Source organism: Chaetura pelagica, unplaced genomic scaffold (genome assembly GCF_000747805.2).
Source record: "Chaetura pelagica isolate M959 unplaced genomic scaffold, ChaPel_1.0 scaffold18, whole genome shotgun sequence".
In the NCBI taxonomy this organism is placed as follows: Eukaryota; Metazoa; Chordata; class Aves; order Apodiformes; family Apodidae; genus Chaetura; species Chaetura pelagica.
The window spans coordinates 9,752-22,886 of record NW_009954310.1 but is presented as its reverse complement, the minus strand read 5'-3'; the positions used below and the strand labels follow the sequence as shown (position 1 = coordinate 22,886).

Here is a 13,135-nt window from a genome sequence, read left to right as displayed (position 1 = left end):
CAAGTTACACTGAAGCCTGAGATTATCATTTTTATGGGCTTCCAATCTTCCCTGCCTCATGTCTTATCAGCAAATGCAGCTGGAGGCTTCAAAAACCCTCCCAGCTTGCTGCTGATTTTATGGGACAAAGATGAAGAGATGATCGGATAGTAAATTATTCATTCCATTTGATATCGCTGGGCAGGAGGGAATATCCAGAGCAAAGCCAGCTCTCTTCTCCCTTTCTGAGCATCATGTTCTGGGATCCTGGCTAGGTGCCACTCCAGCAGTGCACCAGCTCTTTCCCCTGCACTCAAAGGTGATCAGGGGTGCAATGTACCCCCTGGACAGATGGGAAAGGTGAGGGGGAATCATGGATGCCAGAGGCAGGTGGATTTTCTTCTTGTTTCTGGGATTTTTAGTTTGATTCCTCCCAGCTTAGGGCAAGGTGGGACAAACCAGGCAGGGTTTTTCTCAGGTTAATCTTCTAGGGTTGGAGGGCTGGAGGCTGATGTGAACATGCTCTTCAGAGCCCTGGCAGATATTGACCCCAGGGACAGAGGAGCAGGGAGCTCAGAGAGGACAAATCCTGGCAGCTGGGTGCAAACGGGCAGCTGGATAGAGGAGGGAGCCCTCAGATGTCCTTGAATACCTAGATTGCTGCCAGACGATGTACAGAGCAGCACCAGCAATCCCCAGCACAGACACTGGCCAACAGGAATGCTGCTCAGAGATGTGTGCCAAAATTCAACTGGCATAGAAAACATTGTCCAGAGGGTCCCACATAGTATTCAGAGGTCATGCTGATGCTACTGAACAGATCTTGAGGGAAAATGAAGGGCATACCTGGTGCCTGATGCTGGTGCCATGTCTGGGCTTCATCTCAGACAGCTGCTGGGTACCAGCTCCCAGCAAGTGTCCTGCTGGGAATGGTCCTGGCTCACTCTGTCAGAGCATCCAGGCTGCCTGGGAGGAGAAGGGGAAAAAATCTCCATCCCCCAAAAATGAGGGTGCTGGAGGACTCATGGCCACCATCATGCCACCCCCCTCTCTTTCTGCTGCTCATCCAAGGCTTGTGATTTGCATCAGCCCTGGGGGACTCTTGAATGGTCTAATAAAATGTGGAGAGGTGGCTTTCTCCTGTGACCCTGTGTGTGTGTGCAGGAGGAGAGCAAATGGACCAGCTGAACCCTGGGCTGCTGGGGAGGAACGATGGGGCAGGTGAAGGGTGATGCCCCTTTTCCACCCCCCTGCCAGTGGTGTTTTCATCAGCACACAAATAAGAAAACAAATTGCTGTTTAAAGGCATTTTTACAGAGGGGAAATGCTGTACAAAATTACTGATAAACAAAAAGCCTGAGCAGGGGTTGCCTTTTTCTGCTGCTGTTTATCCACACTGGCACACCAGACCCTTTTCATAACTGTCATAGCTCCTGGCTCTCCCCTGGCAGTGTTCATCCCAGGCAGGATTTGAAAGCCAGTGTGGATGGGAAACGAAAGAATTCTGGGGCAAGCAAGGAATATTTGGTTTTGAAACAAGCAATTAGAAATTCAGTTTGTGTTTGTTTGTTTTTATTTTTTTTTTTAATTTTCTTTTATTTTTGGAGGACCTATTGAAACAGCAAATGAATTATGACTTCTTTTTTTTTTTTTTTCCTAGGAAAAGTGTAATCTCTCCTTTAGGGGATGTTCAGACTCATTCTCATGTATTTTCTTTATTTTTGTGGAACTTCTGAGGGGGGGGAGGAGATGGAGAGGATGAAGAAGGGAAGGAAGGAGGGAGGAAGGAAGTGAAGGAGAAAGAAAAATAACCTCCATTAAAACACAGAGCCCCACAGTGTTTTTCAAAGAGGAACTGGCATCTGTGCTCTGAGCCATATCACCCAGGAACACATTTCAGGCTCAGGAATGTTGCTTTGAGCAAATGTTAATTTTGCCCCAAAATCAACATATTTCACAGGGGGGAAAACTGCCAGTTTTTGAGGATATCAGCTTAAATCCTGAAATTCCAGCACCTGCTTTGTGCAAGACCTGTTGTGCAGGCAAGTGCTCACATGGGTCCCTGGGACTCAGCCATGACCTGGCTCTGGATCCACTTGGGTTTGACTAAATGCTGCCAAGGTGGCACAAGGTGATTTGCCCTTCTGGGCCTCAGTTTCTCCTCACCTGCAAAATGGAGCTGTTAGGGCTTTGATTCACCATTCTTGGGTGATGCTGAAGGTTTAAGTGAGAAAGACAGCAAGATTTCCAGCCTGCTGCAGGAGAAACACAGAAGTTTCTCATCTCTGTAGCTCCCAAGCCATGGCCAGAAGGACAAAAGGAGAAGGGGGATGGCAAATTATTTGCTGAAATTTTGGACTTTGCCCCTGCAACAAGGCTTCTGCCATTAAAGTGACTTTCTGTTTCTCATCCCCCCCCCCAAGGCTGGACCCAGGGTTATGCACCCAAGCAGGTGCCACAGGAGCTTTGGGCCACAACAGCACATACCTTCCTAATAGCTGCCGTGGGCTAGAGAAGATGCAGTGGAGCACAGGGGAGCTTTGAGATAAGCAAACGACTGATTCCCTGGCCTCATCAGCAAAATCAAAGCAATAAAATAATTACATTGCCTTAAATTTTGCATAAATGTGTGATTGCACAATGGTAAAGTGTTATTTGCTCCTCAGGAGGGAGCTGACAGCAAGAGCCCTGTCTGGAAGGCACAGCAGCCCTGCTTTCAGCTTGGGTCTGGTCTGTCGTGTCCTGTCCCCCCAACAGGGTATGGGTGTAGCCTTGAGCCATCCCTGACCTTGGAAAATCTGCCCAGGGTCCCAGGAGCTGGGCTGAGCCCTGGGGTGAGAAGACAACCTGGAGTACACGTGGAGGAAGACCAGAAGGAACCCCATGATCAACCTGCTGCAGCCCCAGGCATGACTGGGGGTGGATAGCAAGATCAGAGAGATGCCCCTGAACTGGAATTTTCCAAAGGCAGCAGCAGGACCAGCTTCTCCAGGACTTCAGAACAGCTGATAAAGCTTTCTGCTCTAAACAGCTAGATTTTTTTGCTGGGCTTTTGCTGTAAGACAAGCAACAAACAGGCAGAAAAGATTGCAAGCTCTGTGTGCTTTCCTGGATAGATAACATGGAAGCAAGTCCTGGGGAACCCAAAGTTCAATCTCATTTTTATTTCTTTGCAAGCCATTCCTTTTTCTCTGTAACAGGATGAGATTGCTTTTACAGCCCTCCTTCTGGGCAGGTCCCTGTTGTGCCACCTCTTTGCTGGGTGCAGCAGAAGAGTCCCTGCCCCACAGAGCTCGTAAGCAAAATCTAGCAGGGTTGGGAATGGGATTGTCCTATTTTGAGGTGGGGTTTTGGTGGTGGAAAGGAATTTGGGAGAGAGCCAGCAACAGGCCTTCAATCTTGTACAGCTCAAGCCAGCTCCAGGTTGTTTTTAGGATTAACTTTCATTATTCTAGATCCAGGGAAAAGAGGAGGGATGCAAGGAGCAATCCTGCTCTGGTGACTATGTGTTCCTGAGGGTGCTGCATGTTCCTGAGCCTGGGTCTGTTGTGGGTGCCTGCCTGGGGACCCAGTGCCCAGGCAGGGTCCCTGCAGAGGGAACCACCAGACCCAGAGGCCTCCGACCAGGCTCAGACATGGGGCTGGGCTTACGGAGATGCTGTGACACACCATGAGAACAATGACAGTAAAATCACCAGCTCACACTTTTCAAATTTCCTTCATGAGTAACTGAAGTTGTGCAGCCATGAAGCCAAATAGCTTTATTCTTCCTCTGGGATGGATTTGTCAGCCATCCAAGCCCATGGGCTGGGAAGTTGCTTAATTCAGGACCTACAAGCCTGCAGTGCTCCGTCCCCATCCCACAGCATCTGCCCAGCTGATGTGAAGGGCCAGCCAGGTCTGCAATCTGCCACGGGTCTTCATGTGCTTCTACCTCCTCTGGTGTCAAAGAAATGTTGGAAACGGCTCTGAAGGCTCAACAAAATGAACACCATGTTTGCTTGGTTTTACAGTCTCTCTCCGTTAAACAGGTGTGGGAGGTGGGAGGCAGCACTTGGCTTCCAGTATGGTTGATTAAGCAGATGTTTTTAAGCCACAAACGTGTTTTGTTGGGTTGTTAATGACACCTGATGAAAAGAAAAGAGCAGGGAACTGGGTAGGGGCTGTGCCAAACAACTGCCCACGTCCCCAGGACCTGGGGTCCCAGGGGGTGGGAAAGGATGTCTGAGCTGGGGAATGGCCGGAGCCCCTGGCTCTTCTGCTGCTGGGAGGGTGACCTGGGGGGGCACCCAGGGACAGATTGACCCACCTGGGTGTCCTTTCTTCCTCCTGGGCCTGTGCAAATATTTGATGGCTGAGTCCCCTTCCACGCCCTTAGGGGACTGTCAGCTCCATGTCACCATGCCCCAAATTCCCCTCCAGCCTCTCTGCAAGGGAGAAAGACAGAAGCACCTCCTTCCCCCTCTTCCCGCAGCAGGATTTGAATAACCAGGTGTGAGCATCAGCCTCCCTCGTTAATGCGTTTGATAATTGACCAAGAGCTCATTCCTGCAGGAGGGCGGGTGCCCCAGCGCAGCGCCCGGCGGCTCCTCCGTGTCCTGGGAACATACAGCCCTGCCTGACGCCATGGCTGCCCGCTGCCTCCTCCTCCTGGGACTGCTCCTGGCCCTGGAACCTGCCTCCTGCCAGGAAGGTAAGTGCAGGACCTGCCTGACCGCCCGGGGAAACTGAGGCAGGAAGGTGCGCTGAGCCCTGGGCAGGAGGGAGCTCAGGGTGGGTCTGGGGACAAGGGACAACTGTGAAAGGGCTTCTCGGGAAGAGAAAAACATCCCAGCTCCTGCCCAAGATTCAGCTCTGGCTTCACATCAGCAGGCGTTGGGAGATCTTGCTGGAGCCCAGACACGGAGCTGGGACGAGGACATTTCCAACCTGTTTCGCCAAAGGCTGAAACTGCCCTTCCAGGTTTATTTCTCCTGCTCACGCAGAGACAAAGCAGCTCTGCTTCACCTCGGGCAGGACTGGGCACCGAGATGAGTAATCTGTTTTCTTAAGGCTTTCTTCTTCTTCTTCTTTCTTTCTTTCTTTCTGCTTGCTCTCATCCCTGGGCAAGCTGAGCTGGGTCACTCCCCGAGCTCACAGATTTTCCTGTTAATCTGTAATTTTGATCATTGCCGAGGTGAGAGAGCAAATTTTTTCCTGGGCAAATTCCTCTCCTGTTCCTTTCCCGAAGACTTATTAGAGAAACTTCCGATGGCCAGGGTGCTATTTTTAGGGAATTCGTGGAAGGACTTGCCTGACACTAGAAATAATGACGAGTAGTTAAAAACTCATCTGATGCTGCCAAAGTCCTGGAAAATTCCCTCCCCCTTTCTCCTCCTGACGCCCCATCCCTGACATCTCTTCCTGTGTTTGTTTACCAGCTTGCTGAGGATTTTAACAGTCTGAGGTCTCCACTGTCAGCAGGATTGAAGGTTTTGCTGTTGCCTGGGAAGAGGGAACAATAACAACAAAAAAGCCTTTGATGAGGAGTTAAAGTCTGGTACTTTCTTGGAGAGGGGAAAAGACACTCAGGGAAGTGGTATCAAAAACGAGAACTGTGTCTTTCACTGTTGAGTATGGAGATGGAGTTACAGCATGTGCAAGGGCTTGTATTGGCATTGGCACTTCCCTTGGTCTCCCTGTGTTGCTTAGTTTGTCTTAGGAGATCCTGTTTCAGAGGGCAAACCCATCACTGCTGTGTGGTGAAAGAGGAGGTGGCAATGCCTGAGGGACTGGCTGCCCTGGAGGGAAGTCCCTGGTAAAGCCTTTTACCAGGAACACAGCCTTGTTTCCACAGGTGAGACTCATCCTTTCTGCCACCCCTCCTGGCAGGGCAGCAAGATGTGCTCTGGGGAGGCTCCAGCCAGACACTATTCCCCAGGGCTGCCATCTGGATACTCCCTCCCCTAGAAGATGCTATTAAGCTTGTGACTCCTCCTGGTTCTCATTCCTTCTTTCTTATGCCCACACAAGTTTCCCTCACCCACGGGGGTACTTTGGCCTGATTTGGAGGCACTTGCTGTTCCCCCTGCCACCCTCATCTCCCCTTGCAGCCAGGCTCTGGGTGGTCTCTCCAAGCCAGAACCACTTGATTTTGGTTTGGTATTTTTCCTTTTGGCTTTGGATGCTTTGAAATCTGGTGGAAACAGACATCTGAGTGAGGTTTTGCTTGCAAATACATCCAGAACCCGCTGAGTGCAGCTGCCCTGAGGAGGTTTCCTACCACTTATCTTCTCACCTCTTTTGTTTCCAGATCGTAAGATGCAAATTTGGCAATTTCACTCATTGCTGACTTGATTCCCTGGTTGACCTTGAACTCCCTTAACCCCAGCAGAAACCTCACCAGGAGCTGGACCTGATCATCACCTCCTAAGCTTAGGCTGGAAACCGTGGCCCCAGCAGGAAAAATAAACCACAATTAATGAATAAATGTGGCTAAGATAAGTGCCAAGGGCAGAGCAAAGGAGGAAGCACAGAGGGCCAAAGCTCAGCCTGGAGGCAAGAGGTGTGTTCAGGACTGCCAGCAGCAGGGACAGGACCAACCCCACCCATCACCTAGGGCAGGAGGGGACCAAGTCCTGGGTTTCCCCCCCCGGCAGCCACCCCAGTCCCCACACCAGCAGTGTGCCCATGAAATGGGATTTCAGCTGAAACACGCTGATACAAGAGGGAATTTTCACCCAGATTCCTCCCACTTGTGTTTTGGCACCAGGATCTTGCAGTAAGCATGGTCAGTGTCTCTGCAGGGAGGAGGGGATGGGGGGGCTGATGGCTCCTTGTGAGGGGCTGCTGTCCCAGTGTCTTGCCCGGGGGTGCCACCACTTTCCAGACTGGCACAGGTGGTGAGTCAGCCAGCCAGGCTGATTCCACTTCCAAGAGGTAAAAATAGCTTTGGTCTGGTTTTGTTCTTCTAAATAAAAGCCTCTTGCAGCAAAGACTCAAGGAGCTGGGGGTCTTACCAAAGGACGGTGCCTGTCCCCAAAAGCAGAGGAAGGAGATGAGAGCTGTTGGCAGGGGAGACAGTGGCAGGATGAGGTGTGGACACAGGCAGAGCTGTGCACAGCTCACCTTTATTGCTGCAAGTAACAATGATTTGCCCTTTATAGCAGAGATTTGTCTCCATTGAGACAGATGAAATGTTTAGCCAGCGTGAAGCTCCTGGGTCGGGTTGAAGTACCAGTGCACCCATCCTGGGGGGCAGCTCTGCTTTGTGGGTGCTGGTGGCAGGGACTGGGTCCTGGCGGGGAGCATCCTCCATCTGCCCACGCTGAGGGATTTCATCTGTGTACAAGGGTTGGTGTTTCAACCAGCAGAAAGAGGAAAAGCTGTGCCTGAATCAAGCAATAACTAAATCCTGAAGGGGTGTGTCTGCATGGACAAGGTCTCTGTCAGTGCTGAGCTGAGTGCTTGTTTTCATGCAACACTTAAGGACAGGTTTTAATACATCCAAGTGCTCCATTGCACAAAAGCTGCTGGGAGGCAAGGAGCAGCCTTCCCAGCAGAGGCTGGAACAAGGTTTCCTCTTCTCATTCTCCTGCCCTCCAGTTCCTCCCACGTCCAGGAATACATCTCACAGCTGCATCGCTACCCGGGTCCAGCAAGAGGGAAATGAATTTGTGAAGCCATCCCAACCTGGGGGATCTGGGGATGCCATGGTCAGCTTCCAGCCCCACCCCCCCACCCCAGTCTTGACACCTGGCCCCCCGCCAGTATGCCTGGCCTTTGTGCTGGAGGCTGCTGCTCTGAACACTTCAGCCTTCCATTTCCTGTCATAAATCAGTTTGCTGATCTGGAAACTTGTTGAAGGGTAGATTTGACTGAAACCCAGGCCTGTAAGTGTTCACAGTGACAGTGCAGAGTGATAACTGCATTTTACACTGTCACTGTTGTGGGGTCCTTATTTTTCCAAGCAATATTTGGAAAATAAACCAGGAATGACATCTGTGGCATTTGGGGAAGGAGAACAAACATCTTGGTGAAACCCCTCTGCCTTCTTTCCCTGTCACTTTGAGTAAATATTCTCCCTCCATGCTTGTGCCACATCCCTCAGTCCTTCATCCCTTATCCCAGAGTCATCTGTGCCCCACTGCATCCCTGTATGTATGCACATATGGGGCCCAAAGCTGCAAGGCACCACACTCCACATGAAAACACCAGCAAAACTGCTGTTACCTGCACTTTATTCCATTGCAGTCACCCACATCAGCCTGCCTGGGTCAATGGCAACATGTTCTGCTTGGCTGTGCAGGACTGAGCTCTTGGCTGGACATTGCCAAAGCTGGACAGGAGAAGCTCATCTGGGTGGACAAAGCTTGAAGACGTTTCTCTAATTCATGTCCTCTTCTTTTCTGCAGCCCGAGGCAGCCTCCAGCCATGGTCACAAGGTGTCATTGCAGTGGTTGTGTTCCTAGTCCTGGTGGCCATCGCTTTCGTGGTCAATAGGTTCTGGTGTAAGGAGAAAGTGTAAGTGTGGGAGCCTTGGGGGTTGGTCCTAGCTGGGCTAAGCTGCCTCTGCACGGGTCACTTCCAGCTGCCTCTGTCCCAGTGCCAGGACAGGGAACAGGGTGATCACTGCCAGGCAGGGAGAGCAAAGGCTCCCTGTCCTGCTCTCCCTGTTCCCTTCTCACTGTCCTGGTCTCCACTCCTGTTACTTATTGCCAGGTGTGGGTGTACTCTCTCTGTTCCTGCTGCTCCCTGTGCAGGGCACCCCCAAACAGAGCCCTTAGGTGCTACTGACAGAAATCTGGGAGAGTCACAGTGTCAGGTCTGGTTCCCATGGGCACACATCTCTGGGGGATGGCCTCAGCCTGGGTTCCTATGGATTTGGGGGTGCAGTTTCCAGATGCAGTTTTTCAATGTCAAAACAAGCCCAAAACAGCTTCACCTGCAGAGCAGAAAGGGCCAAGTTGGCAGGAGGTACTGAACCAGGAGAAGAGGGAGGTAGGCAAGCCATGGCAATGCTCTCAACCCAGAACAGAAAAAGGAGGTGCCTTTATGCATCAGAAAAAGGCTGTACAGGACCAGTTACCTCTTGCCCACTGCTGTCCAAGCAAAGCCACAGGCTGTTGCTCCTGCTCAGCCCACCTGGGCTCACTGGCTAAGATGCAGTAACTTAATCTTGAATCTGAGACAAAAATCAACAGAGGATGAAGATTCAAAGTGCCCTATAGCCTGATTCCTGGTTCCTCTGTATCAGCACAGGCACTTTGGGCTTTGCACCCAAAGGTGCTGGAGTCTTCTTGTGCCTGTGCATCCCTGCAGCCTCTAAAGACCAAGGAAGTGGGGACTTGGGGTTTACCCTGATGCTCAGCAGTTTGGCTTCAGCCCCAGATGCATTTAAGGGGGGCCCTTTGGGATGCATTCAGGGCTAATGCACAATACAAAGAGTGTATATATATCTATATGCATATTATCTGATTTGCAACTGCAGTCTCTGTTTCCCAAAGGGAAGCCTTTGTCCTCACACTGCAGGAGCCCCCAGCCCACAGGCAGGGACAGTATTTCTCACCTCTGCCTGTGCCCAGTTGCCTCTTCCCAGCCCAAAGGCAGAGGATGCTGGGGAGGGCATGAACAGGGATGGTGGCTTGTTTTAATTAATTTGGCCTCTCTTCAGAAGAGCCAGCAGTGAGGTCCAGCACCTCAGTGTGTTGTGACCTCCACACTGTCACTGTCAGCAGCGTTCGGCTCAAGCCACTGCCTATTTATTACAGTCTCTTCATCAGAAAGGCTTCCTAAATTGCCCTCAGGCAAGTGCTGGAAGAGACAGGGATGGCAGGGTGGACCTGAACCCATCCCATCCATGATGGCTGAACCCTCCCAGGACCACTCAGTTCATGGACTTGCTCCAGGGCTGAACTTTGAGGCTCTGGCTAAGGTCAGACACCCTGTCCCTGCCCCGTGGCTCCTTTTACAACGGATCCAGCCTCTCATCCAGGAGGCAGCTGCAGGGACCTGCACAATTACACCCCTCCTGTGCCAGGTCTGCAGCTCCAGCAGAGCCACAGCCTTTTTCTCTGTCCGCTGGGACAGTAGGGGACTATTTTGCAACATATTACATGGAAGAAGACTGGAAAAACCAGTTAGTGGGAGAAAACAATCCCAGGTATTGACAAATGAGTCCTGCTGGCTGCCAGCTCCTGGGGCTGGCACTTGGCATCCGGGTACAGCCCCTGCAAACCTGCTGCAAGGGTGTCTGTCCTCACAGTGTCCTTCTAGGAAGGGGGCTGAGCTGGGTGTCCAAGGCCAGGAGCATATGCCCAAGTTCCTTATCATCTCTGTGGTTTGGGAGCCATTCCCTCCTTTGCGATGTCACTGTCACGAGCTGCTCCCTGGCCCAGCCCCTCTGTTGCTCTCTCTCAGCTCCTCTCTTCTTCTCCCCCTCCAGGGAAAATGTTGAGACGGTGGTGAGCGTTGAGGACAAGCAGGACACTGTCATGTCCAACGGCCATGAAGGGAGATACGTAACCACTGCAGCCAACTTCAGGTGAAGGACTTCTTCAGACCTTCTACCCACAGCTCCCAGGCTCTTCTCCATCCCCCTGGGGACAGCTCAGACATGCAGAGCCATGGCATCTCCCACTTGGTGTCCTACATGTCCCATGCACCTGGTTTTGGGAGTTTCATCTTCTTCAGGGGTTAAGGAGGAGGCAGTGAGGGAGTATCCCCTCCTCCCCAGTCTCTCCTCATCCCTGCAGCTGAGTCCTGTGGTCCATCCACTATCTTGCAACCTGCTACACCACATTTTTCTTATGCTACATCACACCTTTCAAGCAGAGGAACCCACCAAAAGTGACCATAAGTCACCATGCAGATGTTGACTGTCAAAAGAGTCCTTGCAATTCCTACCTTGCACTTGGCTCTCCTACTGGCACGGGGATCTCTCTTGCCCTCCCAGCCCTGCCCCTTGCTCAACACACAGCTGGCACCAGCAAGGTCAGGGCCACAGGAGTGGCTTTGGGTAGCGTGGTTTTGTTGGGGGTGAGCTCACCACTGTGCTTCTCCCTCCTGACACAGGTCCAAAGAAAACCAGCATGCCTACGAGAACACCCTGGAGCCCGAGGAGAGGGTGATCACCACCGCCATGTAGCAGGCACCCTGGCCAGCCACACCCTTCTTCCTCCTCTCACTTTGCTTCCCGCCGTTCTGATGGGCGTTTTCCCAGGGACCCTCTGCACCAGCATCCCCCACGTGCAGCAGGGACCCCCTCTCCATGGCACCACCATCTCTTCAGCTTTTCCCTTCTCACCTGCGGGACGTGCTCTGCTGCCTCGGTGCCCGGTGTCCGTGTGGGTCTCCTTCCCCAGGAGAGGTCTGGAGGGGCCACCCCTCCTGCCCAGCAGTCAGCCCACCTGGTTGGGGAGGTTGATCTCCTCAGTCCCAGGGAGTTGCTGACCTGCTTCAGATATGGAGTGGTCCCCACTGGGTGCCTGGGGCCTCCCTGCACCCCCAGCTGCCCTCTGGGGAGCTGCTGATGGAAAGTCTGCTCTCTTTTCACTCTCCTTTTTACGACCTACACCATGAATTTAAATGTCAGAACAAACCTTTTCCCCTGTACATATCTTCCCTGTGAGCAATAAAGAAAATTGTTGCCCATAGAACAGCAAAGAGGGTAATTTTGCTGATGATCCAAAGGACTTTGTGGCATCTTGAAGAGTTCCCAGCCTTCAGTCAGTTCAAGAAGGGAAGGACACCAGAGAATGCAGTGTAAGGGCAATATGAGGGTGGGAAGGGTGTTAAACAGAGGTCAGCACCCCCATCTCTCCCATGATCCCTTCTTGGTAGGATCCATTTTTTATTTCCTCACTTGGATGAATCACAGAATTACGAAGTCACAGAATGGTTTGGCTTGGAAGGGACCTTAAAGACCATCTAGTTCTAACCCCCCCTGCACCCCCCTGAGGGACACCACTTTTCACCTGCCTCCATTTGGACACTGAGCCATTGACCACAACTCTGTGGGTGCAGACACCCAGCCAGTCTCTTATCCACCGGGTGGTCCATCTGTCAAATCCAACCTTCCCTCTTTCAGTTGGAAACCATTCCCTCCCATCCTACCACTAAAAAGTCCCTCTCCAACTTTCCTGTAGACTCCTTCAGGTACTGGAAATGTAGAGTGCTTTTGTGTGGAGGAGCTGAAAAGGAGAAGAATTTGGGTTTTTTGCTCAGTGTTTGTACCACCCCAGAGCCACGAAGTGCCCTACTGGGCCAGTAGCATCATTCCCCTCTATTTATCACATGGGGAAACTGAGGCACAGCACCAACCCAGAACTCGCCAGGACTGCTTGACAGATGACAGGCAGAGTTCCCTGAGTCCCACCAGCCACAGGGGCACAGACCCACAGCCAGCTGGGAACCATTCCCAGGTTTGGAGGCTGGGAATGGCAGTCACTTCCTGGTGTTGCCAGGATGTGGCTGGGACAGCTCTGGGCTGTGCTGGCCCTCCCCAGGGCAGCTGGCCATGGTGCGACCTGCTCCCACCAGGCTGTTCATTAACCAGGGTCCTTTTCGTGCTGTGATAGGGACAGCACTGGGGTCACTGCAGAGGCAATGATCACTCCCAAGCCATGACTTTTGCAGATTGAAATGAGAGACCTGTAATGCCTTGGGCTTCCCTGGGCCATCATTTGCCCAAGCAGAGTGCAGGAGCCTCCTCCTGACCAGCAACGAAAGGGTTAAGGGGCTCTGCAATTAGGGGCAACCCGGGACTGCTGGTGGAAAAAGGCTGGGAGGGGCAGGGTGGGGGTTTATAAGAAGGGCATTTCTGTCAGCTGCTGGGTTTGGGAGGAGCAGGGTGGTTGTGGGGCTCTCATGTTCCTGGGGTTGTGCAAGTGGGAGGATGTGGCAGGAGCTCATCAGGTGCCTGAGCCACATCTTGCTTTCTGCTAAGCATCAAGGCAAGGGGAAATGTTAGACCTGCTGTGATGTATCAGCTGTGGTAGGTTTGGGTCTGGAGGGAGCTCTGGTCTCTGCTCAGAAGGTGCTTTGGAAGCCCTTTTGCAGGTAGTGATGCCAGAAATGGGCTGCTGTGGTGCTGGGGCTGGAGGTGCTGCTCTGCTTCTTGCTGGCAGAGCTCCTGCTCCAAGTGTTTCCTGCTACAAGGGCTGTCCCCTGCTCCTCT

General features: G+C 52.2%; 1 protein-coding gene across 1 annotated transcript; it reads left to right on the top strand.

Annotated features, from left to right (window-relative positions):
* Positions 1 to 4,605: 4,605 nt before the first annotated feature.
* PDZK1IP1 (PDZK1 interacting protein 1) lies at positions 4,606 to 11,104 on the top strand. The gene is made up of 4 exons (XM_010003998.1): positions 4,606 to 4,672; positions 8,373 to 8,481; positions 10,403 to 10,501; positions 11,032 to 11,104. The coding sequence occupies exons 1-4, from the start codon at positions 4,606 to 4,608 to the stop codon at positions 11,102 to 11,104; spliced, it is 348 nt and encodes a 115-aa protein (XP_010002300.1).
* The last annotated feature ends 2,031 nt before the right edge of the window (positions 11,105 to 13,135 follow it).